The sequence below is a fragment of the Capra hircus genome, chromosome 25, assembly GCF_001704415.2.
Source record: "Capra hircus breed San Clemente chromosome 25, ASM170441v1, whole genome shotgun sequence".
NCBI classification, from domain to species: Eukaryota; Metazoa; Chordata; class Mammalia; order Artiodactyla; family Bovidae; genus Capra; species Capra hircus.
Window position 1 is genome coordinate 33,507,467 of NC_030832.1, and position 25,729 is coordinate 33,533,195.

The 25,729-nt window shown below is 45.5% G+C and overlaps 1 protein-coding gene across 1 annotated transcript in view; it reads left to right on the forward strand.

Annotated features, from left to right (window-relative positions):
• Positions 1 to 23,432, forward strand: part of BAZ1B (bromodomain adjacent to zinc finger domain 1B) — a 53,546-nt gene extending 30,114 nt beyond the window's left edge. The window contains exons 8-19 of the mRNA XM_018040609.1: positions 1,753 to 1,891; positions 2,671 to 2,804; positions 4,368 to 4,473; positions 5,180 to 5,278; positions 6,253 to 6,430; positions 8,294 to 8,476; positions 14,252 to 14,399; positions 15,402 to 15,549; positions 17,341 to 17,453; positions 19,687 to 19,832; positions 20,958 to 21,061; positions 21,316 to 23,432. Of these exons, the coding sequence (XP_017896098.1) occupies positions 1,753 to 1,891; positions 2,671 to 2,804; positions 4,368 to 4,473; positions 5,180 to 5,278; positions 6,253 to 6,430; positions 8,294 to 8,476; positions 14,252 to 14,399; positions 15,402 to 15,549; positions 17,341 to 17,453; positions 19,687 to 19,832; positions 20,958 to 21,061; positions 21,316 to 21,673 (1,856 nt within the window). The 3' untranslated portion in view covers positions 21,674 to 23,432. The remainder of the gene's footprint in view (positions 1 to 1,752; positions 1,892 to 2,670; positions 2,805 to 4,367; positions 4,474 to 5,179; positions 5,279 to 6,252; positions 6,431 to 8,293; positions 8,477 to 14,251; positions 14,400 to 15,401; positions 15,550 to 17,340; positions 17,454 to 19,686; positions 19,833 to 20,957; positions 21,062 to 21,315) is intronic.

Here is a 25,729-nt window from a genome sequence, read left to right on the forward strand (position 1 = left end):
CAGGAGTGTTCAGCCAGGCATTCTGGTTGACAGGTGTAGTTTGACTTGGATTAGTGTGATGGTCGCATCTTTTCTGGCTCTAGTGAAGGACCAAATCCACAAGGAGACGTGCTGGAAGCAACATACGACTTGGGAATGGGCCAACCTGAGTTTAAACCCCACCTCTGACTTAGCTATAGTTCTTTGAGCAAGTTGTGTATCCTCATATGCTCAAGATTGCTATAACAATTGAATGATAAGGTATTTGAAGCCCTCAGCTTGGTCACCAACTCAGATATTAATCTTGCCTTTATTAAGATGTAAGGAAATAAAAACCGGGGGCTTTCTATCACCGTTAAGTCTGAACTTAAAAAAAAAAAAAACAGCTTCATTAAAAAATGATTCACACACTGTACATCTCATCCATGTTTATTGTACAGTTCATTGTTTTAATATATTCATAGATATTTGTAGTCTTTATCACAATCAATTTTAGAACACTTTCATCATCTCAGAAAAATACCTCGTGCCCTTTAGTTACCATGATCCCGTCCGGCCCAGTCCTAAGCAGTCAGCCTCCATGGCCGTGTCTCTGTATCTGCCTATTCTGTTACATCATAGCAGTGGAGTTGTATATGTGGTCTCCTGTGACTGGCTTCTTTCACTTCACGGTGGTTTCAAGGTTCAGGCTATAGCATGTTCCAACACTGAATTCCTTTTTACGGTTAAATATTGTTCCACTATTCAGATACGCCACGTTTTGTTTCTTCGTTTATCAGTTGATGGCCATTTGTTTTGTGTTACTCTTCTGGCTACAGGCATTGCTGTACAGGTTTTTGTGGGAACATATGTTTTCATTTTTCATGGGTGTATATACCTAGGGCCCATGGCAGTGAAAGCGCCAAGTCCGAACTGCTGTACCTCCTAGGAATTTCCCTGTATTGGTTTTAAATAGATGAAATTTGTCTTAATTTTTTAAAGTAACATCTCCAGACTGATGCATTTTCCAGTTGCTTGCTGCTTTGTAAGTGTTACAGTCAGTAGAGCAGTAGCATTTCTGGCATTGTAAATAGCAGTACCCTTTATTTACAGTATCAGAATTTGTGACAGTTGTGGAAGAACTTAAAAGGCAAAATTCCTGGGCTGCTTTCTTTGTTGAGGGAGATTTCTATCTAGATAGAATAAACTTAGGAATGACCACAAATAAATGGATTAAAAAATTTTTTCATCATTGACAGTGTGAACTTGCTGAATGACTTGATAAATTGTGTTAAGTAGGCAGTAGTTGCTATTATCTGCCAATGCTTCTCTGCTCTTGCTTTCTCAGTTCTTTTTTTCAAAATTCCTCAGCACTGATATACGTTCTGTTTTGAAATAACTGTTCTGGTCTTACTCATCCTGATCATTTTGAGGACCCTGTGGCTAGTCCTGTCAGAAAACGTTTCAGTTAATTCCACCTGAGGACTATTTTAAGGTTACATTTAAAGTTAATTGTCAATAAAATAAAGTTAATTTATTATAAAATAAATAAGACATTAAGTTCGGGAGAAAACAGATTTTGCACTGAGTTGATGGCTGAGACGTCACTGAAATTCAAAGACCATAGAAGGACCAGATAGAAATTGGTGCCTTATATGTTATTTCCTAACAACAGGTCAGAATAAAGAGAAGGAAATGAAGGTTTGATGAATATCTACTTTATACCAGGCACTTTTCACTCCTTATTTAAATTTGTAGGATTCACTAGTTATTGCTTCTTTTTACCTTCAACAGTGAAACTAGAACGCGAAGCTGAAGAAGAACGAATACGAAAACACAAAGCAGCTGCTGAGAAGGCTTTCCAGGAAGGAATTGCCAAGGCGAAACTAGTCATGCGGAGGACTCCGATTGGTACAGATCGAAACCATAACCGGTGAGTTATTAAATTCAGTTTTTATCATTTCTTAGGGTTGTTATTGGAGAAAGCAATGGCACCCCACTCCAGTACTCTTGGCTGGAAAATCCCATGGACGGAGGAGCCTGGTGGGCTGCAGTCCATGGGGTCACTAAGAGTCAGACACGACTGAGCGACTTCACTTTCACTTTTCACTTTCATGCATTGGAGAAGGAAATGGCACCCCACTCCAGTGTTCTTGCCTGGAGAATCCCATGGACAGCGGAGCCTGGTGGGCTGATCTCTGGGGTCGCACAGAGTCGGACCCGACTGAAGCAACTTAGCAGCAGCAGCAGGGCTGTTATAGTGTTGCTAGTTAGTATTAAGATTAGACAGGCTTCCCCGTTTGTGGATATTGGACACAGAATTGCTCATCACACATTTATTTGTATATTACTGTGCCAACTGCTAGGGTTATGAATTTAGATAAGACATGACCTTGTCCTTGAAGACTCAACAGATAGGAAGCTTAAATTGTGGTAGGAGAAATGCAATCCTAATAGAAGTCTTTAAAAATAGTAAGATATTTTAACTGCATACATTGTGTGGAACCTAAAGCAGAGAAATAGTAGTAGTCATAAAAATTATAGATAGGAAGTGAATCTCAAATTCCTCAAATTTTAGTATGCTGTGCTTTACTTTAGAATTTGTATCTGCTCAGTGTTCAGTGACATTCTGTAATCATCTTGCTCAACAAGGAAGTTACCCTGTGCTCACGGTGTTTTATTATTATATTAACATGTGGTTGTGATTTGTAGATACTGGCTCTTCTCAGATGAAGTTCCAGGTTTGTTCATTGAGAAAGGCTGGGTCCATGACAGCATTGACTACCGATTCAGCCATCACCAGAAAGACCACGCAGACTCTCCTGATGAGGACTACTGTCCCCGGAGTATGTATATCCATTAGTTATTTATCCTGCTCAAGACTGTCTTTATCATCTTCTTAGGTAGAATTATTTGAGTGAGGTGGGAAGATGTGAAATGCCTAGGAAAAAGAAGAAAACTTAGATTACCAGCTTTGTAAAACTTGAGTATTAGGATATTTGGGAATTATATTTATACAAGTAGTTTTCAAACTTTGTTCCCTGGGGAGTCTCTTTGTGGGTACTTCAAAGGCTGGAATTAAGGTAATTCTTTTTTTTTCCTAAGAAAGAAATTAAAAGAAAAAAATTTTTTAATTTAAAAATACCAGCTGGTTAGATCAAATTTTCTCAGTGTCACTGTTGTTGACGTTTGGGGCCAGATAATAATTTGTAGCAGGAGGTTGTCCTATGCGTTGTAGGTTGTGTAGCAGCATCTCTGACTTCTGCCCGTTGGATGCCGTTAGTGACAACCACATGCCACCAGATGTTGCCAGATGTCCCCTAAGAGGCAGCCTGGCTTTCTGTTGAGAACCATTGCATTAGATGACCCATAAGCTTCTTTCCAGCTCTACTTTATAATAACCTAATGAAAATTGCTCCTTAAAAAGTATTTTCTTTCATTTTAGAGAAACTTATAGTCCAGATTTTAAACTCACAAAATTGTTAAATAATGAAATTAATGTATATCCCTAAACTTCGAATTTAAGGCATTTTTCATGTTGAATTATGTTGTGTGTCCAAATGTGGCTGTTAGTAGAAAAATCTAGTTTGGGCAGACTTTGTAAATATCCGGGTGAGAGCAGCAGGTGTGAAGTGAGGATCTTCAGACTTGAGAGTGATTCCAGTGGGATGACGGACTATGGTTTTATTATGTGTCTCAGAAAATTAATGGCTGTTTTTAGAAATCCAGTCCCACGGTTACAGTTTCTCCTGAGAGGAGGTTGTCATCCGTATTTCTTCACTTCTAGAGCATCCTGGTGGATGTTACTCCTTCCTGTTGTCTAGTTCCAGCCTGGAAGGGTTTCTTCAGAACCCCCTGATGGAAAAGACACAGGGTTACATGTTAAATTTGCAGGGAAGATGTGCAGGTTAAAGCGGGAGAATGGGAACGGGGGGAGAACCAATTGTAGGATTAGGTAAAGCCTCAAATGCTGGCTTTAGGTCAATCTAGTAATGTCATATATTCGGGTACAGGAGCTGGTTTACAAAAAAGTTCATCCTGTTTGACATTTGCAGCCACTTCCAGGTTTAAACTTGTAGTAGTTTATATATTTCAGTTGTGTCTACGTCACGACAGATACCTTTGTGCCAAACATCATCCATGTACCAGGAGCAAATTATTTATGTGCTCTGAGATACTTAGTCGTCTCTCTCCATTGTAACTTGTGATGCTCTTTAACTTTGACCCGTACAACTGTTCAGCTGTCTAGAGAGCAACTATCTCAGATACTGTGCTGTCTGTAAGATGTTTAAGAGACATTAGCATCTGTTGTACATGTGGATATATTCAATAGGCAGTGTCTATGTACTGCTTAAGACTAGGAGTGGAGTTACTTGCTGTGTTCAGCCTAACGTATACATTTTTCTTAGGTAAGAAAGCAAACCTAGGCAAAAATGTAAGCATGAACACACAGCACGGCCCAGCAACAGAAATCGCTGTCGAGACCACTATACCCAAACAAGGCCAGAATCTATGGTAATGTGAGCATTCATCTGGTTGCTCTTTCTTTTTCGTTTTCAGTGTTAAGAAAATATTTGATACAGTGACACCAGTGAGTTAGTTATTCACTACTGAGAGCATTTTGTGTGACTCTGATTTCTTGGATATGTAAGTTCATTGGTTTAAAAGCAGACTTGATTATTTTTTATAAGAATATATTTGTTTGCTTTAAGGTTTAGGATTTATTTTTCTGTTGTAATGTAACTATATTATAGGATAGATCTTATATACCATTGAAAATGCCTTTCAGTCTGCTTGGGAATAGAGCAAGATTTTCATCTCCATTAAAGAGTAAATAATTATAAATACAGCCATTAATCTTCCTGTGCGCCTGTTCTGCTTTAAGCTGGGAACTAGGTTTTGGAGAGGGTCCCTTCTACTTTGTGATCGCATCAGCTGCTTTGGTTGTGCTCACCTTTGGTTTTGGATATAAGTTTACTCTTTAAAGGGGTAGGGACAAGAGTGAACTTCGTGAATTTGTACACTTGCCTCATCACATTTTAGCAGAAACATTGGCTCCAGTATCCTGGGATAAAGTTAGCGTTAGGTCTTATGGCAACAGTAAATTGTTCTGCTTCTGAGCAAGGTTGGAATTCTGCTTTCCCACTCCCGCCACCACAGTGTTTGATTCCCCCCACCCCCCGCCACACACAGTTAACAAGTTTTTTTTTGGCCCCGGCAGGTTTTTATGCGATAGTCAGAAGGAACTGGATGAGTTGCTAAATTGCCTTCACCCTCAGGGAATAAGAGAAAGTCAGCTTAAAGAGAGACTAGAGAAGAGGTAAGGGTTTTCATCTTGCTCTTCACATCTTCTTTTCTGCGTTAGTTATTATACATACCTTGGGGGGCGTGGTTGTTTAGCCATAAAAGCTTAAGTAAAATTTTAAAAGCCTATAACCCTCTTGTGTTCTTGTTGTTTGGTATTTTCTTGACACTTCATAATTATTTGGAAAATTATGCTATTAAAGCATGTGGATACAGGGTAGCAGGGGTTTTCACTAACATGCCACATACCAGGCCGAGAGCTTCACTGGAGTTAGGCAGCCTGTAAACACCGTTCCGCATCGGTTGGTATTCACAAGTATTCTGCCAGTATCCAAAACAGCCAGAAAATGAAAACAGCCTCAATTTTATCAACTGATGGATGAATAAACAAAATGTGGTGTATGCGTAAACTCAACCATTAGAAGGAACAAAGTGCTGAAATATGCTGCCACATGGATGGACAGCATGCTCAGTCAAAGAGGCCAGACGTAAAAGGCCACGCAGTGTGTGGCTTCACTTACATGAGACATCCACAGTAGGCGAATTTATAGTCAGAAAACAGCTTAGTAGTTGCCAGGAGATGAGGGATGGGGGGATTTGAGAGTGTACAAATGAACACTCTCTCTGGAGGAGCACAGCTTCAAACCAGGCCTCAAAGAATTTCCACAGATACAATTCCAAGAAACTCATGGTAAAAAAAAAAAAGTTTAAAAAAACCCACACAAATAAGGTATCATGAATGAGAGCTAGGTAAAGAAACACACAAGATCCTGGAATTACCATATGCAGAATACAATCAGTGTGTTTTTAAAAAGAGTCAAGAAAAAGAAATTTGAGATTTGTGTAAGAAACAGATTATTAAAAAGCAGAGTTAAGAAGATCGAAATCAGTCTTGTAGAAATAATAAAACATGTCATTCAAGTCGTTGAAATCTGTAGATCATTCTGTAAGTTCCTTTACTCCTCCTCCCCTTTCCCTCAACTTCTCTAGGTACCAGGACATTATTCATTCTATTCATCTGGCCCGGAAGCCAAATTTAGGTCTAAAATCCTGCGATGGCAACCAGGAGCTCTTAAACTTTCTTCGGAGTGATCTCATTGAAGTTGCAACAAGATTACAGAAGGGAGGACTTGGTTATGTGGAAGAAACCTCAGAATTTGAAGCTCGGGTAAGACCATCAGGAAAATACCCTTGAAGTCTGTTAATTTGGAATTGTTCCCTGATGCTCTTCTTGGCTTCCGTAGATGACCCTGGGGATCATATGTTTATTTTGAAAGACACATCTGGAATCCTAAGTTCTCTGTGTACATATAATATTTTTCCCTTTTCATCGTCTGCTGGCTTCCAGAAAAATCTTACAGTTGGCTCAGAACCTTTGTTTAAAAAGAGCTTTTCTGTTAGGTTGAAAGAAAACTCGTCCTGAAGTCATAGACATAGCATTACTTAACCTGTCCATTCCCATGTGATGCCTGTGCTTTAAGGTAGGAAACGTTTGTGTACCCTGCTTTTGCCCATTCTCTAGGAATAAATCTTGTGTTGGGCAACACTCATGCTGTTAAGTAGGTAATATCAGTGAAGGTACATTTATTGTTCTGTCACTTACTGCTCAGAAGGACCCTAAAGCGTTATAGGTGACCCAGTTCAAGAGACAGCGTGTCTCACATTAGATAAGTTTAGGTATCGAAGCTGGAGAAAAGATTGGAAAACACTGTCCATCAGTTATTGCTGTGGGGCTTCCCTGGTGGCTCAGATGGTAAAGAATCTGCCTGCAATGCAGGAGACCCAGGTTCCATCCCTGGGCTGGGAAGATCTCTTGGAGAAGGGCATTGCTACCCAATCCGGTATTCTTGCCTGGAGAATTTCATGGACAGAGGAGCCTGACAGGCTAATTTTTGTGTTAATTTTAAATAAGGAAGTCTACATAATTCCAAATATCAGTATTGGTGAGTCTTTTCAAATTGTTCATATGCATTATATGTGTTAACAGTTACATGATTTTTATGAGCAGTTGGGGATCCCCCTGCCTCCCCAGTTTTCCCTCCTTTATAGGAACTTTCCATTTCTTTTAGTCTTTGTATCACTTTGGTGTGCATAATAAGCCGTGGAGTTGATATGGTAAATATTTTATTGTCAGGCTTGTTTTTTTCTTTGCTCTTTGAATCAGCAAATCATATATCATCTTATATATGTAACTTTTTTTTTTCATTAGCTCTGTTATGAGTTCTTGGTACATTCCCTGGGAAAAAGGATTGAAACATATTTATTGTTCAAATTTGTTTTTGTTTTTAATAGGAATTATTCAACCAAAAGGACTCTGCCAGTTTCAGATATTGTAATTGCTTTTTTATTTAGCAAATATTTATCAGTTACCTACTTTGTGCCAAACCCAGACCCATACCTTGCTAACATTGGATTATTATCATTCTTCTCTTTTCATACTGTTCATGGGGTTCTCAAGGCAAGAAGACTGAAGTGGTTTGTGGTTTGCCTGTCCCTTCTCCAGTGGACCATATTTTGATTCTCTTTGTAGTTATAAGAGGGTACTTTTAAATTAGCATGTATTGTGTGACTGAGATGGTAGAACATAATTTGGATCAAAGTGATCTAGCTTGTATTTCTCTATTCATAAAATCAATGTGAGGCTCCAATGAGATCGTCATCTAAAATGTATTAGTGGCTTATAGTTTGTAAGCTAGTAGGTTGGTAAATTTTTACTTTGCTTCTGGTTTTCTTTGCCTTGAGACTGTCATTTGTACTTAGTAGGCACTAGGTTGCTGAGTGAATGAATGAGCTCAGTAACTTCCCTAAGTAGAGCACGTTCCAGCATCTCATGGGGCCCTTCCATCAGGGATGTCCAAGTAGTCTGGCTGCTTTCAAATGTATAAGCTTTCTGTTTAACTGAGGCACCCAGTTAAATTAATGTTAAGGGACCAATTTCGGTTTAGGTTGATTTGAATTTAATTGAGGATAGACTGCTTTCATCTTTCTCTTGGCCTTTTACTCAGTCTAGTCTTGAAATCGTTTTTTGTAGGTGATCTCACTAGAGAAACTGAAGGATTTTGGTGAATGTGTGATCGCCCTTCAAGCCAGTGTCATAAAGAAGTTTCTCCAAGGCTTCATGGCTCCCAAGCAGAAGAGAAGAAAACTCCAAAGCGAAGATTCAGCCAAGACTGAAGAGGTGGATGAAGAGAAGAAAATGGCAGAGGAAGCAAAGGTATTTTAGCTAATGAAGATGTCGTTTTATGACTGTAGAAGTATGTAATATGCTGTTAAAATGATCTAACCCTGTGCTTTATAGCTGCATAAGCACTGTTCCCTGAGCCAGTGTCTGATCTTTATCCCTTTCTCCAAATGTTGTTTTCAAACTGGTCTGTGGAGCCCAGCCCTACCTACAGTGCTGGATACGGTGTTAGACGCTCCCCCAACCCCTTGACACACACACCTTTTACCTTTACCAAAGCAAATTCCCTTTTTAAAAAGATGTTTGTATGTGTGCGCTCAGTCGTGTGTGACTCTTTGCGACCTCATGGACTGCAGCCTTCCAGGCTCCTCTGTCCATGGGATTTCCCAAGCAATTTCCTCCTCCAGGGGACCTTCCTGATCCAGAGATCAAACTCATATCTTCCGTGTCTCCTGCATTGGCAAATGGACTCTTTACCACTGAGCCATTTGGGAAGCCTTTTTTGGAAGGGTGGTGGTTTTTAATGTTTTTTAAATTGTAAAATATACACAATGAACAGCTTTGCCGTTTTCACATGTAATCTGTGTCATTAAGTACATTCCCATTGTTCTGCAACTATTACCACCATCTGTCCCCAGACTTTTTTTTATCTTCCCAAACTGAAATTGCCCATTGAACACTAAGCTCCCCTCTTCATCCTTCCCCCAGGTCCCTGGCAGCTGTCATTTTCTTTGTGTCTATGAATTTGAGTACTCTAGGTATCTCATGTAAGTGGAAGCATACAATATTTGTCCTTTTGTGACTGGTTTAGTTAACTTCTTCAAAGTTATCTGCGTTGTAACATGTGCCAGAATTTATTTCTTTTTATAAGACTGAGTAATATTTCATTGTGTGTATAGACCGCATTGTGCTTATCGATCCATCAGTGGATGCTTGAGTCACTTCCCCCTTTTGATTATTGTGAATAATGCTGCTGTGGGCCTTTAGAGCTTGTTTGGAGGTTCTGTTCAGGGAACACAACTACTTGTGTACACTGGGCAAAGAAAGCTCCTCCTCTGTCAAGGAAGATTGTCTTCTTTGACCAAGCTTGAAGCAAGTGGCAGGGAGAGAGGAGGGGAGGGAGAAAAGTGAAAACAAGGGAAAGTATTCCACTGGATAATGGCTGGGACTGGCTTGCTTCTGCCGCTCACGCTGCACAGTGTGAGGGTTTTGGTGATATGCAGAAGCCAGAAGTCCTTGCCCTCAAGAACTGTGTGAGAGATGCTTAGAGCAGTGTGACAGATGTGGAGGAAGGCCAGTCCATGGCTCGCCTGTGAGGGATCCAGGGGCCACTTAACACTTGTTAGCTGGATTTTAAAGAACAAATAGAAATTAATTAGGCTGTGGAGAGGGGTGGGCTCAGTGTTAGTCTGAGCTGGAGTTGCCTCTCATCACTGACACTGGTCCTTATTTCGTCCTGAGTTGACCTGGAATGCGTTTGCTCTCTGAAGCTGCTCTGGGAGTTGTACACAGTTGTCATGCTCCCCCCAAGTTTCTTCCTAAGACTGAGAGCGATATATGATACAAGAAACATTTTAGGTGAGAGGTGAGCAGAGAACTAAGGTTAAATAAAGTGAACTAAGTTAGATAAACTTAACTATTAATTCATGACATAGACGCAGCTTTCACACACATGTCATTGTCTTACAGGAATACAGCATCCAGGTAACCTCTAGGTGAAATAAGACATCAGACAGTTCATACTCTGCTTTGCTAAATCTCTTCTCATTAGGCGTACTTTCAGCGTTGCTGAATGCTTCATGGGTTTTGTTTTTAACCCAGTTCTATTCAGAACAGTCTCCTCCTTGACGTGATCTTTCCTTGCCATTCCTTTGCTCATATTATTTTCTTCTCATTGGGAACTAGTAGCTATATAGCATTCTCATTAAGTTCCTTTTTGGTATTCAACCCCATAGTGAAGTAACCTCTTTTCAGTTTGTCATATGAGACGATTCTTAGCTTGGTTGGGGAGGAAAATATGAGCACTTTTTTTAACCTTGGGGCCCAGACACATAGCACACAAATGGAAAACATGGAGGAGTTTCTTGGAAAATCAATTAGGTTGCCGACTAAGTAGTTCAACAATGTTCTCCATTAAAATGGCATTATGCCCTGCAGTTCCCCACCGAAGGTCAGCCTTGCCACAGCTCTGAAATTTTCCACTGTCCTTTGCTTTGAAGGTTTCCACTTAGCACAGGCCAGGGTTTTTCAGCTGGCACTAGGCTGTTGCATTGAGCTAATGTCAGTTTCTAATCTGTGCTTCAGTTTCCTTATTTGTGAAAGTAGATTATCTCTTAAATCCCTTCATGTGGTAGTTAGTTATTTCATGTTTATTTCATTTTCTTGCGTTTAGTGGGAAAGATGTTTTATAGTTGGGCGAAATCCTGGGTTCTGTTAGGCTCTCTGTTTACTTTGGATACATTTGTCTTGACAAGCCAGTTATCTGTTTTTCCATTATAAACATTCTTTTTTGGAAGAATATGGTCTGATGCCTCATTATATGATGTTGTCTTTTTAGTGTTAGGTAAAGGGAATTAATGGTGGCTTGCCCATAAGCTGGCTTCCCCTTAATTTTGTTATATACACTTCTGCTGTTTCTAACTAGGGCCCAACTTGATTTAAATATGTTAGAGAATTTGACTTTTTCATCAGAATAGTGTGTCTGGCTTTCTGGCAGTACTGCAAGACAGGATTTACTTGATGGTACTGTGTTGACTGTAAAAACTTTATCTAGCTGCTGTTGATCTGTTTTTAAGTCTTGGATAATGTGGTTTTTTCTTTTTTTTAATGTTCTAGACTGTTTGGAATTTTGTGCAATGGGAGGAGACTAAGATGTTCTTTAAAATGTTGAGTGCCAGTTGTTTTTGTTCTTGAAATTAGAGGCTGGAGACAAGGCCTTTGATGCCAACAAAGGTCCGTCTAGTCAAGGCTATGGTTTTTCTAGTAGTCATGTATGGATGTGAGAGTTGGACTGTAAAGAAAACTGAGCACCAAAGAATTGATGCTTTTGAACTGTGATGTTGGAGAAGACTCTTGAGAGTCCCTTGGACTGTAAGGAGATCCAACCAGTCAATCCTAAAGGAAATCAGTCCTGAATGTTCATTGGAAGGACTAAGGCTGAAGCTGAAACTCTAATACTTTGGCCACCTGATGCAGAGAACTGAGTCATTGGAAAAGACCCTGATGCTGGGAAAGATTGAAGGCAGGAGGCAAAGGAGATGACAGAGGATAAGATGGTTGGATGGCATCACTGACTCGTTGGACATGAGTTGGAGCAAGCTCCAGGAGTTGGTGATGGACACAGAAGCCTGGTATGCTGCAGTCCCTAGGGTCGCAAAGAGTCAGATATGACTGAGTGGCTGAACTGAAGTAAACTTGAGACGAGGCTGGTCTGGATGAATAACACAGTGGGTAAAACAAGAGCTAATGTATAAATGCCAGTAGCGCTGGACTGGGGATCAGGAGATCTGGCCCAGATTGCTGAGATCTTGGACAAATTTGTTTTCACAAAAAATAAAAAAAGAACATTTATACAAATGTGCACAAACATTCATAGCAGTCTTACTCAGAGTTATCAAAAAGCGGAAGCAATCCAAGTGTTTGCCAGCTGATGAATGGATAAACAACATGGATGGATTACTCCTCATTTTAAGTGGAATGAAGTACTGTTACATGCTGGGATGTGGATGAAGCTAGAAAACACGCTCAGTTAAAGAAGCCAGTCACAAGAGGCCACATGTTGTGTGAAACGGCAGAATAGTTAAACCTATAAAGCAGAGGAAGACTGTGGTTGCCTCGGCCTGAGGAAGTGGTGGGATAGGGTAGGGAATTGTGGGTTAGGGTTGGGATAGGAAATGGGCAAGTCTTTCTTGGGTGATAAAAATGTTCTAAAATTAAGATTATGTTGATAGTTATAAACCTCTGCAAATATGTGAAAAGCCATTGACTATACATTTAATAGGGGGAACTTATTAATATGTATCTCAAGTCTTTTTAAAATGAGGTTTAAATAAGCTTATTCTCAAGGTCTCTTCCAGTGTTTTGGTTTGTTTGTTTTAATGAGGCCACATGTGCTAGGTGCTCAGATTTTGTAATTTATAGGAAATGTGTTTTAAATGTTGATAACTTGTGTCCATCTGACCACTAGAGGACACCAAAGCCCATTTTAGCTGTTCCCTGGCTGTTCTCAATAACACTCTTTTAGGAACTGAACCTAAAATTCTTAAATTTATATTCCATTGAATGAAGAAGATTTAAGTTTTACTACAGTAGGAGACTCTGGTACCGCACGTCAGCTCTCATTACATTAGGGTTGAAGACCAGCGAGGCAGCCGTGATTGTATATCTTACATCCTGCTGAGGCACTCTGAAAAGGGAAGGAAGGAAATTGTATTTCAGAGGCAGATGTTGAAATATCCGCATTGCAAGTTGGAGTAAGGAATGAGTCAGTTTTCACTAGAACTTGAGCAGCCTCTTAAATAGATATTTTTGGTGTGTTTGTGTTACTTACCCTTGTTGTTCATAAACTTACACACAAGGCTCTTGGTTTCTGTAAGAAAAAGACAGCCTTTGTTCCCCCTCCGTCCTCCTCCACACCAGGGTTGCAGAAGTAGCTCAACTGTCTTTTTCCCTCGGCAGCTCTGTTTTAAGCCTATGGCCTTCCGTGAAAAGGCCATATGGGCTTTCTTACAGGAGGGAGACTATTCCTTGAAATAGGCCTTTTTTGCTTACGACAGGGCAGTAAAACCCAGCAGGGGTGGTGTCGGTCAGCTGGAGCTAGCCAGGCTGTAAAAGTAGCCGGCAGGTCTGCCTTTGGTTCAGTCATGACTGATAGCGGGATGACCTCCGCGAGGCTCTCAGCTCCTGGTGGACTGCCGAAGCGTCACCTTGTCCAGCTCCTGTGTTGTCTGACTGTTGAGGATGATGCCCTCTATTATGCCATTTAATCATTTAAGCTTTATAAGTGCCTTGAAAGTGTCCGCAAACAAATCACCTTTCAGTTAATAAAACAGCAATACAAATACATGAGTTATTCTAAAATGGTGTTTTTGTTCCGCCTCAGAATGTGTGTTTTATTGAGAGGGTTGAAAATTCTTAATTGTATTTTTGTCCTTCACAACCCTTTTGCTAATTCTAAATTAATTTCCATTTTCTGATGATGGCGGGAGACAGTGTAACTGCCCAGAATGAAACCAGGCCAACCTCCAGCGCGTTACAGTTGTCACTTCAGTTAGAAACGGGTGAGCAAGTCAAGGGAAATGCCACATACCTGCGCCTCACACTTTAAGGGCTGTAGAATGATTCATTTCTACAGTATTTCTAGGCCCTGTTTCCTGGGATTGGGGCACATATTGTGCAGAAACTGATACTCTTGTTGATCACAGTTTTGTTAGCTCCATGACATTGCTGCATACTAGCATTATTTACACAGTATGGTGCTTCTGCTTTTAAATGACACTGAGTCTTTAAGTGGATTTCACTAGAAGAGACTTGTCTCTAGTCACCTGCCTCCCCCAGCCCCCCGCCACCAAATTCTTTGTGTGCCCTTTGGCAGCTTTTTTGCACCCTTTAAGGCCTTGGTTTCTTCTGTAAGATGAATAGGTTAGACCGGAGGAGCTCTAGAAGGTGAGTATACTCAGGATTCTCTTGTATCTTTACCTAGTATTGTTCCTCTCTCGGTGTATACTCTGTCAATACGATGTGAAAGGTCCACATTCTGTGTCTTTGCGGTCATTATAGTAATGCTGGCCTGCTTTGGTCTCTGTTTAGGTCGCATCTGCTCTGGAAAAATGGAAGACAGCTATCCGCGAGGCTCAGACTTTTTCCAGAATGCATGTTCTACTTGGGATGCTTGATGCCTGTATCAAATGGGATATGTCAGCTGAAAATGCTCGATGCAAAGTTTGTCGAAAGAAAGGTATATTTAAGTCACAGTGGCTTATCTGAGTGTATTAGGCACGTGGACTTCCAAGTTCTTTTCTCCCCTAGAGAGTTTTTTAGATATGGGGGCACAGATTTCACCTTATGAGAGTCCATAAAATGCTGGTCTTTAAAGTCGCATGCCCACAAATCAGAGCAGGCCCTTTGTGCCTCAGTTTTGAGTATAAAATAAGAACAGTTGATCTTGCTAAGCTTTAAGTTTTCTCTAGGGAGCAAAATTAGTTTAACCCAAATTTAAACTCTGGATTTTACTCATCTGTGGTGCTGTGGTGCTGCCAGTAGAGGGCAGTATTTGGATGCTATGAAGAAGGGAGTTTGGACTTTGCTATTTTGGAATCCTACAGAAGGAAGCATGTGGGACTGTTTAATGCTGGGCCTTTTAGGAGCCCCATTATGTTCTAAAAGCCCCTCAGAGATTGACTTCTCAGTGTCTAAAGCTGTTGTGTGACAGGTTAGGATATACTTTCCAAGGATGAAAAGACCTCTCTAAAGTCATTTAGTTGCTCTAAAAACTGAAGGTTGGAGAGGGGAAACGATCATTTAAAATGGTTTGGTGTATTTTCAAATGTAAGGAAACCAAACCATAATAGATATGAATTGGGACGCATTTGTCTGGTCGGGGCAGAGGAAGGAGGGCAGAAAGGTATATTTTGTCAGGGGTTCATTTCTTAGTGGGAGAGGGGCAGGGAAATCTCCTGCCGGAGCTTGAGTTTCTGCTGCCTCCTAGTGTATGTTAACCGTCTCGTCTGGCCCTGAGTCGATTTGGGGATGCAAGTTAGAAGCCCCAAACCCTAAATTACCTGTAGTCTAGTTAATACTACATTTGTTTTCAGAAGATGACTGCATTCTTTAAAATGGGGCCGCACTGCACTGGGAAGTTTTTTCTTCTGTGGGGTTGATTGAGGCTGGCAGCTCCTTCTTACAAGTCACTGACTGTGGCCGTGCTCCCACCATGCTGTACATGTTTATCTCCTCGCAGGTGAGGATGACAAGCTGATCTTATGTGACGAGTGTAATAAAGCCTTCCACCTGTTCTGTCTGAGGCCGGCCCTCTATGAAGTACCAGATGGTGAGTGGCAGTGCCCAGCTTGCCAGCCTGCTACTGCCAGGCGCAACTCCCGTGGCAGGTGAGAACTTCTTCTTTTAAAAACAAATGAATTGATAAGTAGCTGTTGTACTTGAGCTTCAGTTATTCAAACTGAATGATGCTGGGGAGCTTTAAGTTCATCTTTTGTGTGCTGAGCCCCCTTATTTAAGGTACTGCAGTGGGTGGGGGAGTGGTGCTCAGAGGGCTCCGATTTAATTTAATTTTAGCTTATTGTTGACATTTCTAGTTTTCATTACCAGCCATGTTTTATATTTTCTTGGTCATCCCTTCGTTTCAAATAACATATCTCCCTCTGTCTTTTACTTCCACTTTGCCCACTTCTTAATTTCTGATGACTTCTGCAGCCACCCGCTGCTAAAAATCATGAAACTCATTACTTTCCTTACCTGTGCCTACTCTTTTCCTTCCTTACCATGGTTAGAATTTTGGTGTCAGCTTGGACATCTTCCTCTCCCCTGTCTCTGTATTGCCAAATGTTACCAGTTCAGTGTCTAGATGTCTGCAAGTCAGCCTCCTGCTGTCATACGGCCCCCCTGCATTGCTCATCTGGCCTCCTCCAGGGGCTTCTCAACTCGACCTCATATTTTCCTCCCTCTTCTCCTTCCAGCTTTGTGGTGATACCAGAATGGTTTACAAAAGACAGAGGTTTGCTTACGTCACTATCCTCTTGAAACACTGTGGTCTCCCCACTGCCTCTAGAATGAAGTCCCTGGACTAACTTTTGAGACTCTTCTTACACAGCACTAGCTTATGATTTTATGAACCCTTGTTCCCGTCTTGTGTGCTTGTTACAGACTGTGTATTGGGCATCCTTGCCTCTGGTGTTTTCTTCCCAGCAGGCATATTCCCTGGCCGCAGAACTCCCACCTGGCTAAACTGCCGTCTACCTAAAGTTGCACTGCCTTCTGGAAGCATCCTTAGGATTATTCCTTCTCTGTGCTCCAGCTCGTCTTCTGATGTCTGTAAAGTGGAATACGGTCGCAGCTCGCCTTTTTGTTCAGTTTCTCCCCAGCTCGCTGTCTTCCTTGGGGTCGTTCCTGCCCTGAGAGTAGAGGTGGAGCTTTGCCCTTCACCCTCACCCATGAGGCCGGCCACAGGGCCTTGTAGAGCAGACGCCTGGCACTTGCCAAAGTTAATACCGTTGTTTTCCACGTTGAAATTTGAAGTTGTAAAAGAGCAGCATGTAGGCACTCTGGCTTGGTGTCTCTTTGAAAGGACAGAGCTGTTTGATCCCAGCCCTGCCTAACAGCATTACTCGGTTATTTCTCACTCCATTCCAGCTACACTTAGAGAGGGGAGGCCGCCGCTTGGAATCGGTGGGGCTTTGGACCAGCTGTTCTGAGCTGGGATTACCAGTGCTTTGATGTTACGGTCATTGGCAAGCTGTTTCAGCTCCTGGAAGGGGGCATCCAGGTGGAGTAACACCTGTCTGGGCTGTTTATCCTTTCAGTCCGCCCCAGCATTGGGGACAGCTTTTATACCTGAAATGTTACATTATCTGGCTGTTTTTATGAGACAAAAGGCACGGTTTTGTGTGTTCAGGGGTGGGGTTGCATTTGGGTCTTGGTTTTTTGTTGCCATTCGTGTTTCAGCCACCGTGTTTGGGGCCTGGCAAAGGAGACATGCGGTTAAAGCTTAAGTTTTCATTGTGCTTCCTGTGTCCTGGCCTCGATTCAGGCTCCCTCCCCTTATCATGAAATCTGTCTAGTCCGTGAAGAGGGAAAGGTTGCCATGATTTATGTGGGACTTTACCTGTCTTTGGACCACTTTGGCCTGGATCCATGGTCTCTACAAGTATTTTCTCCCACAGGAATTACACTGAAGAGTCTGCCTCTGAGGATAGCGAAGATGACGAGAGCAGTGAAGAGGAAGAAGAGGAGGAGGAGGAGGAGGAAGAGGATTATGAGGTGGCTGGTTTGCGATGTGAGTATTCGGTTTGCTTTCGTAGTTAACCTCACTGTCTTTTCAGCTGACCTGGCGAGACTGGTTGGCAAGAGATGCCCAACACCAGCGTGCCATTTTCTGTGTTGTGGCAGTGGGCTGACTCTGCTGCCGTAGTTTAAATGGGTTTTCAAGATGCCAGTTAACTACCTGCCTAGTAGGAGGTTGGGTGGCTTGGTCTCAGAACATCAGATTGTGGCCAGGCCACTTGGTCCACGATCTCGTGGAGTTCCAGGCCCCAGGTGTGTTTGTGATAGGTCTGCTGGTTCTGAGCCCCTCCGTGTGGGGCTGCGGTAACGAGGGCCCAGGCCCACTGCTGTCCCTTGCATTCTTCTGGCCTCTGGTACAGTGTTCCTTTGAGAGAAGTTATTTTTTCTCTGGTTACAGTGATCTTTCTCTTCCCAGTAGCCTGTAGGGCTACAGGTTTGCTAGTCTAAAGAGATGTTCCCCCATGGTTTGGGCATAGGTGTTAGGAAGTTCAGATCTGTTTCTCACTAGATGTCAGCAGGGAGAAGGTCTCATCACTTACCCACACCTTGTCGACTCGTTCTCTCACGTTCATTTTTCTTGAGGCTTTGAGAGTTGGTCGTTTTTATTCATTAAACCATTAAGTCCTACAGTCTAGCCTTTTAACAGGCAGCCTTTCCTGCAAAATATACCTTTCTTTGTAGGTTAATACAGCTACAAGATTCTGATGAGGTTTTGAAGAGAGGAACAGTTCCCACGATCACACTTGGTGCTGGGAGAGAGGGCTTACGTGCCGGACCCAGTCCTTACTGTATCAGTGCTGCCGAAACCTGAGGGCTCGGGGCTTGTGCCCCTGACCTCCGTCTTCCCAGCACTGCAGGGGGTTGGTTTGGGACACCTGCGTTCCTCTCGTTCCTCTGGGGCTCCTCTTGTTTGTTCACAAGGCATGACTTTTCAGGTATCTGAGGGAAGGAGACTGGGAGTCTGTGAGCTTGCGTTACACAGAGATGGCCGAGGACTGCCCAGGTCATGATCTGGATACTTCATTGCCTGTGAATGGATTCTGGATGTAACCATGTACTGATTGTTTAGTTTCTAAGTAATGGTTTCCTTCCACTTTGAAGTTATTGCTCTTTCCAAGGACTTGTTCGCTCTCTAGGTTTCTAGGACCTCGTCTACTGAAAGGATCCAGGAAGTTTTTGGTGCTTCAGAGCCTCTTGCCTGCTCTGCCTTTTAGGGCACAAAGATGTGGTTCCCTAGTGCAGTTCAAAGCTCTGGGCTGCTGGCTGTTCCGTGTATCCTGTGTTTCATCCTTGGCATTAGCTTCTTCCTCTGTTCCTGGCCCAGTCTCAGAACTTAGAAAACCTAAGATTATTGGTGAAGTGTCCTCTTGGTCTAGAAGGAGAATATCAAACATAGATCATTGATTCTCTGTATCGCCGCCTCTGTGTGCCCCTAACTCTGTTTCAGGGCCCCTCCCCATTTTCCAGGAAGTGTTTGCTTAGATGAGCAGTCTTGAGCTAACCCTGACGGGGCTTTGTTCCTTGGGGAAATGTTGAGAGATGCTGGCTGCTCTGACATTGAGCGCTTCTTGTAAACTGAGAAAGAAGCCGTCTTGTGCCTTTGTGTTGCTCTTCTCTCTTGGGGGCTCCTGGGCAGGGCTCTGGTGGAAGTGGCCTGGCCTACTACTGTCTGTGCTTTTTAGACATCAAAGCCTTAAGTTGGATTCAGTGAGGAGGACTTCACATAGGTATCAGCTTTTTGCTGAGCAGACTGTGGTGGTGAGTATAGGATAACTCTGGGAATTAGGAGACAGGATCTGTTCCACTCTCAGATTCCCTCTGTCATGTAAATACATGCGTTCTCAGGCTGAGCTTGGGCTGAAGGAATTCCGGGCAGACCCATCAGCAAATGGCCTTGTCTCCCGAGTGAGTCAGTTTACAATTGACTCCTGCCAGCCCTCGTTCCCTGTGGATGGGGTGGGGACAGAGGGCGCATGTACCGAAGGAACTGGCTTTCTAAAGAGACTCTCCAAAGGTCTTGGGCAGTTGATGAAAGATATCCACCCATTCGTCTTCTGCTGCCGCTGCCCTTGATATTCCCTGTGAGGTCAGGAAACGGACGGCACGAGCCCCGCCCCCGCCATCCTGAGGGGGGTCACCGCTCTGCTCATCCAGAGCATCACCCCTTCCGTGGGCATGCTCCCTTCATCCTAAGTTCTTCTCTGAATGTGTGTGTGTAATTTCAGTGAGACCGCGCAAGACTGTCCGGGGCAAGCAGGGTGTCATCCCCCCTACAGCACGGCCTGGCCGACGGCCAGGCAAGAAGCCGCATCCCTCCAGGAGGGCTCGGCCAAAGGCTCCACCTGCAGATGACACAGAGGTGGACGAGCTGGTAAGAATCATTCTTCCTCCGCGCTCTAGTGTCTCGGGTTCGTACCCCCCACTCCAGCATCAGGAATTCACCAGACAACAGGTGGAGCCGCCCCTTTGCTCCCTCCCCCGCCCCCCACTTTGGAGACTGATAAGGCAGATGGATGGGCCTGTAGGCAGACGGGGCAGCAGGCCCCCAGGAGCAGTTATTCCCGGCATTCCGCTGCTGCAGCCTGCAAACATCTCCTCTAGTTAACGGGCAGCCTGCGAATCGTTAAGGACTTTAAAATAGTATCCATGTGTCTCCCGGGGCTAAGCGGGGCTGGGTCTCTGTGGTGGGAATGTCAGCAATGTCAGAGCCTCGCTCACTCGGGGCTTTTGCCGACAGTTGTTATGGGAGGGACGCACCCTCCCCTCTGCTCCTCAGCCAGTGCGATCTTAGCAGTCTTGCTTTGGATTTCACTTGAGTTTTAAAGAACAAAAAGCTTGACAGATCAAACTGGAGTCGGATGTGGGCTGGGGGCATTAAAGCAAGCCATCAGGACGCTCAGCGGGCACCCTGAGCGCCCTTCCTGTAAGCCTGGCCCTGATCCCTTCAACTCTGCTCCTGGCTGCAAGTCACACCTGTTCCCACCACCTTTCTCTTTAGCCTCTTAGCGGCTTCTCAGGGGAGAGCCCAGGACAATAACTGTACCTCTTACTTTCCTTCCCTCAGACATTCCCACCCCCATAAAATTGACTTCAGGTGGTCCCCATAACCCGCCTGGCATTCTGCAGTTGCTTGTTTAAACTCATCCACGGCGTGACTGTAAATCCCAGGTCCACCTGCTCTCAGAGGGCTAGCTTCCTGGGGACAGTGGCCCTCTCTAGCTGGCCCCGGCAGGACTGCTGGGACCCGGCCCCTGCTGCCTGTCCTCTGCTTTGATCACTGTCCACCAGGGAGGAGGTGGGTGGGCTGATGGCCGCCACTCAGAGCGCTCCCTGGACGGAGCCAGATGATCTTGACCATCTTCTCTGTTCCAAGAAGACAGCTAACCTTTGCTCTTTGCTTTTTTAAGCAGATATAAAAACACTTTTTAAAGTGTATTCTGTCCTGTCTACTCTGCTCTCAGACCTGCAATAAAGAGTCTTCTTTCCTTGGCTCCAGGTACTTCAGACCAAACGGAGCTCCCGGAGGCAAAGCCTGGAACTGCAGAAGTGTGAAGAGATCCTCCACAAGATAGTGAAATACCGCTTCAGCTGGCCTTTCAGGTGCGCTTGGGCCCAGGGGAGCGGGCCAGCCTTGCAGCTGAGCCCCTGGGACATATCTCAGTGGGAGGCGGGGAAGTGAGCTTCCAAACTGGCAGAGTCCACTCTGAGGACAAGTGAACACCCCCGCTCTGCCTGCCTGCTGGTGGGCTGGGCTGGGCATTCTGGTGAGATGTGTGATGACATCCGTGGTTTGATAACCAGGTTTCTATCTGGTTCAAGGCTGCGCTGACCTCTCCATTTGGTTCTTCTCCCAGGGAGCCCGTGACCAGAGATGAGGCTGAGGACTACTATGACATCATCACCCACCCCATGGACTTCCAGACAATGCAGAGCAAATGTTCCTGTGGGGGCTACCGCTCTGTGCAGGAGTTTCTTGCTGACTTGAAGCAAGTGTTTACCAATGCTGAGCTTTACAACTGCCGGGGCAGCCACGTGCTGAGCTGCATGGTGAAGACGGAACAGTGTCTGGTGGCTCTGTTGCATAAACACCTTCCTGGCCACCCATATGTCCGTAGAAAACGCAAGAAGTTTCCCGACCGGCTTGCTGAAGATGAGGGGGACAGTGAGCCAGAGCCCGTTGGACAGTCCAGGGGACGAAGACAGAAGAAGTAGAGAGGCAGGGCCCTGGTAAGGGAGCTGAGGTCGGGGGGACTTGAGGGAGAGAGCAAGGGAGGGGGGAGGGAGGCGAGAGAGGAAGCTGGAGAAAACGTGGACGGGAGGAGGTCACGGGGAGCCCGGGAGTGCCTGTCACCCGAGCTCACATGCTCTCCAGAACTCTCCGTGGGCCTTAATCAAGCAGCGCACTTTGGAGAGCCTCTTGCTGGGTCGGTGGTCTTCATCCAGAAATGCTGTGGGGAGAGGTGGCTTAATCCCTCTTCATGAGGGTTTCCAGGAGGAGTCCAAGGCTTTTCTCGTGAACCCAATTCCTTTTCTTTCTTCTTTGCTAAGGTCCCTCCCTCTTTGGCCACCACAGCAGTGCCAAGCCCTCTGGTCTCCAGGGGAGGGGTTACTACCTTACGTAGAAGGATGAAGGGTAATCAGGCCAGCTGGGGAGGTAGTGTCGGTTTTTTAAGTCTATATTTATACACAGTCCTGTTTCTTTAAGCCCGCCCGCCCTGCCTCTCAGGTGGCGGTATCAGTGAGTGCCACAGAGTTCTGGATTCACCAGCATCGGGAGACAGTTGTGGTCTGTTGAGTTGATCTTGGTAGAGTAAAGGGACATATCCTGCAGCCATTCCTGAGTACCCCTCCCCTTCTTTGTGACAGCTTTCTCCCCGCCCCTGGCCCCCTCAAACAAAACCTAAGGCACTTCACTCAGAGCCTGGAGCCCTGCTTGTGACCATGCGTATAACCTTTCCTTTGATGGGTCTGGCACAGGGGTGTTGGAGCCCAGCCCACCCACACACCAGACAAGCTCTTAGGGGAGCGGAAGAAAAGCAGGAAGAATTTAAAATGTTTAATTTTTTTTAAATTGACTTTTCTAGTTATTAAAGGTTGCTTGTTTCAGCAGTGATATTGTATAAAGAACATCTTGTAAAAAGATCTCTGTCATCTCGCTTTGGCACATGTACAGTACGATTTCTATGATAACGTGTTTGCTTTCCTTTGCCCGGTTGCTTCCCTCAGCCCGTCCTCTCTCTAGAGCAGGTGGGCTGGGGCTCGGCGGGGCCGGCGGTGGGGACCACCTGCTCGTGGACAGTCCCTCTGCCGCCCTGGCGGCCGCTTCCACTGCCTCCGTGTGCAGTGCCCCTGCCACGCTCCTCTGGCCTCAGACTCGGACCCCAAGAACCCAAGTCTAAGCGCTCAGTGTCGGGGGGCGGAGGAGGGGAGGGCTCTGCGGCCCTTCCCGCAGTGATTCTAGCACTAGTCGTCACGTGTAGGCCAAGCTTTGTAGTCTTCTTTCCCTTTTATGGCATATTTTGATAAAAAATGCTGAACAGGGTTTAATTTTCTTGTCAACTTTGAATTTGGAAAACGTGAGCACCTAAGCGCTTCTTGACCGATTCTAATGAAGGGAAAAGAAGTCCACCAAGAACTAAAGCCTGTTAAAGTGAGACGGCAAGGTGTGGTCCCCATGCCCCGGTCGCCTCGGGGTTTGCCCCAGGGGAGTTTGCCCCAGGGCTGCCGGCTGGGCTTGGAGCTAGCACTGACATCACAGCATCACAGCCCTGCTCCAGCACCGTTCCTGCCTCTTGCCCTGGAGCCAGTCTGTTTCTGTTAACAGTGAGAATTCTGTGTTCCCACTTCAGTGACACCTCAGTTACTTGTTGTTTTTTAAACTGTCTTTAAGGAGGAAGGGCCCCATTAAAAGGGTAAACTTGTAATAAATTGGACTTTCAAATAAACATTATGTACTTGTGTTTATAAAGAAGTGACAACTCTGGTGAATTTTTCTTTGTGCTCTTGGAGGTCTTAGTGGACAGCAGTATGTCCCGAGCGCGCTTTCCCGTGGACTCTTGGAGGCCATTCTTCAGGAGAGGGCCTCTGGCTTACGGCCTTTTTAACCGCAGGTCAGATCCATCTACTGGATTTCTTTGCTTCCAGGACGGCATTCTGGTGCCCTGGGTAATCGAAGCCACGGCCTTCAAGCCTCTCCTGGCTTCGTCTCCGTCTCAAACCCACACCCCACCCCACCCCACCCGATTCTATTGGAAACTTCTAGGAATTAGAAGAAACTGATTTTTTAAGGCTTCACTGTGGGACTTTGTGGTCCTTCAGGACTTAATTTTGGGGAAGCTTTGGATATTTTACAGTAGTTTTCAAGGTAAACTTGAACCATGCACAGCGGAACTACGACAAATTCCCACCTACTCCGCTTCAGCAGTTCTGTGGGGCCAGTCTTGTTTTACTCATGCCTTCTTTTATATTTTACGCTGGGAGTCTGTCTTTGGTCAGACTGGCTGATTCGAGTAGGTCACTGCTGGCTGGCAACCTGCCCGAATCCCAGGGTTTTGTAGGGCCACTGCGTGATCCCAGTGACAGCAGCGAGACCACCAGTTCCTGACCAGCTGCACTGGGGATGGCAGAAGGTAAAAACAGGGCAAAATCTGAGGAGAAACCTAAGCGCTGGGTGTGGGTTCTGCCATTGACTGTCTCTGTGGCCTTGGTGAGCGTGGGCAGTGAGCCAGGCCTGAGCACTGGGGGAGTCTCAGTTCCACAGGGAGGAAGTGGTTTGCCTCCAGGTCAGGCTGGATTTGAGCAGCCCTCAGGCTCTGGAGGAGCTGTGCTACCTCTGAGCGGTCCCTGCAGCCCCAGCTCACCTGCATCTGAGAAGTCCTGTTGTTGCTGGGGTGGTTTCTTAGGCCACATGAGGACAGCGCCTCTGGGGCCCCGTCACCTCATCCGGGGTCTGTGTCCTGCTCCTAGTCCACCAGCCCAGCCCAGCCGTCGCTAGCAGGCTGTGACCTTGGGGGAGACGCCTGATTTGGCTTGACTACTGCAAATGGAGACGAGACAACTCTTTTCCTGAAGACGGGTCTGACCATTACTCTGGTGATCAGGGGAGACCTCTCCCTTGTCCTGCCTGCTTGTCTCTCCTTACACCCTGTCCCCGGGGCAGGGGCAGTCAGGTGGCAGCGAGCTGGTGACGGGATTCCAACACAGCTGCTCCGGGCAGCCCTTCCCTAGGGAACCAGGCCCCCACTTCCCTGAGAGCCAGGGTCCTGAGGCAGATGCTCAAACCAGGCAGGAGGTCACTCCATTGCTCCCCCTGCCCAGGACACCCAGGCCTTTTCACACCAGGACTGTTTGGAGCATCCTCCCGGGAGACTGAGCAGGGAGAGAGGGCAGGTGTTGACCCCCAGGACCATTCAGTCTGACCTCAGTCAAGATTCCCCCTGCTGACTCCGGGAAACTTGGCCTTGTTTCCCTGGAACTTCTGCTGACTGCGATCTGGGCTCACACGTTCCGTTAAGAACAAGCTCAGGCTCAGCTGGTGTGTACACACGCACAGATGTACTGCTCTGAGGGGCCCTGTGTGGGGCTGCTAGGCCCCTGAGGGAAGTGGCAGGGACACGCACTGCACAGGTTGGAGGGTGACGGCTTCTGAGGCATTTCTCTTGGGCTCTAGAGTCTCCTTTTGGGGATGGGGAGAGGGCCCACCATGGGGCAGTTACCTCTGGATGAATTTGCCCTAGGTTGTAACACCCACCATGTCCATCTCACCCCACAGCCTGGTGGAGTCCGTGGTGTGAAGTCACAGCAGCTCTGGAGACCAGTCTCCCTGGCTGTGTGCTCCTGAGCCAGCTGAGGCCTTCAGGCACTGCCCTTGTCTGAAAATGGACAGGGGAGGATGAAATGGAGGGCTTCTGTAAAAGGTCTTGAATCAAATGTTTCCTTCATCTCTGTCCTTCAGGGTCTGGGACTTTTCATTAGTGTCATCCCAAGCTCCCAGGCTGAGAAGCCCTAGCTGCCAAGGCCTGCCCTCCTCTCCCTCCTTCCTGGGTCCTGGCCTCTGTGAATCATCTTAGCCTCAAAGCAGAGCTCCCTTGGGGTCCATCCTGGTTACACTGCCTCCCCTTCCCGTCCCAGTTGTCCTGGAAGTCAGTCTTGTTTCCACTGAGCAGGACACAGCCAAGTGCCCTCCACCCCTCTTGTCCCCTGACTGCCAAGGGATTGGGTGATCCGGCGCCACTCCTGATGCTCACCCTGCCCTCCACCCTTGGCCCA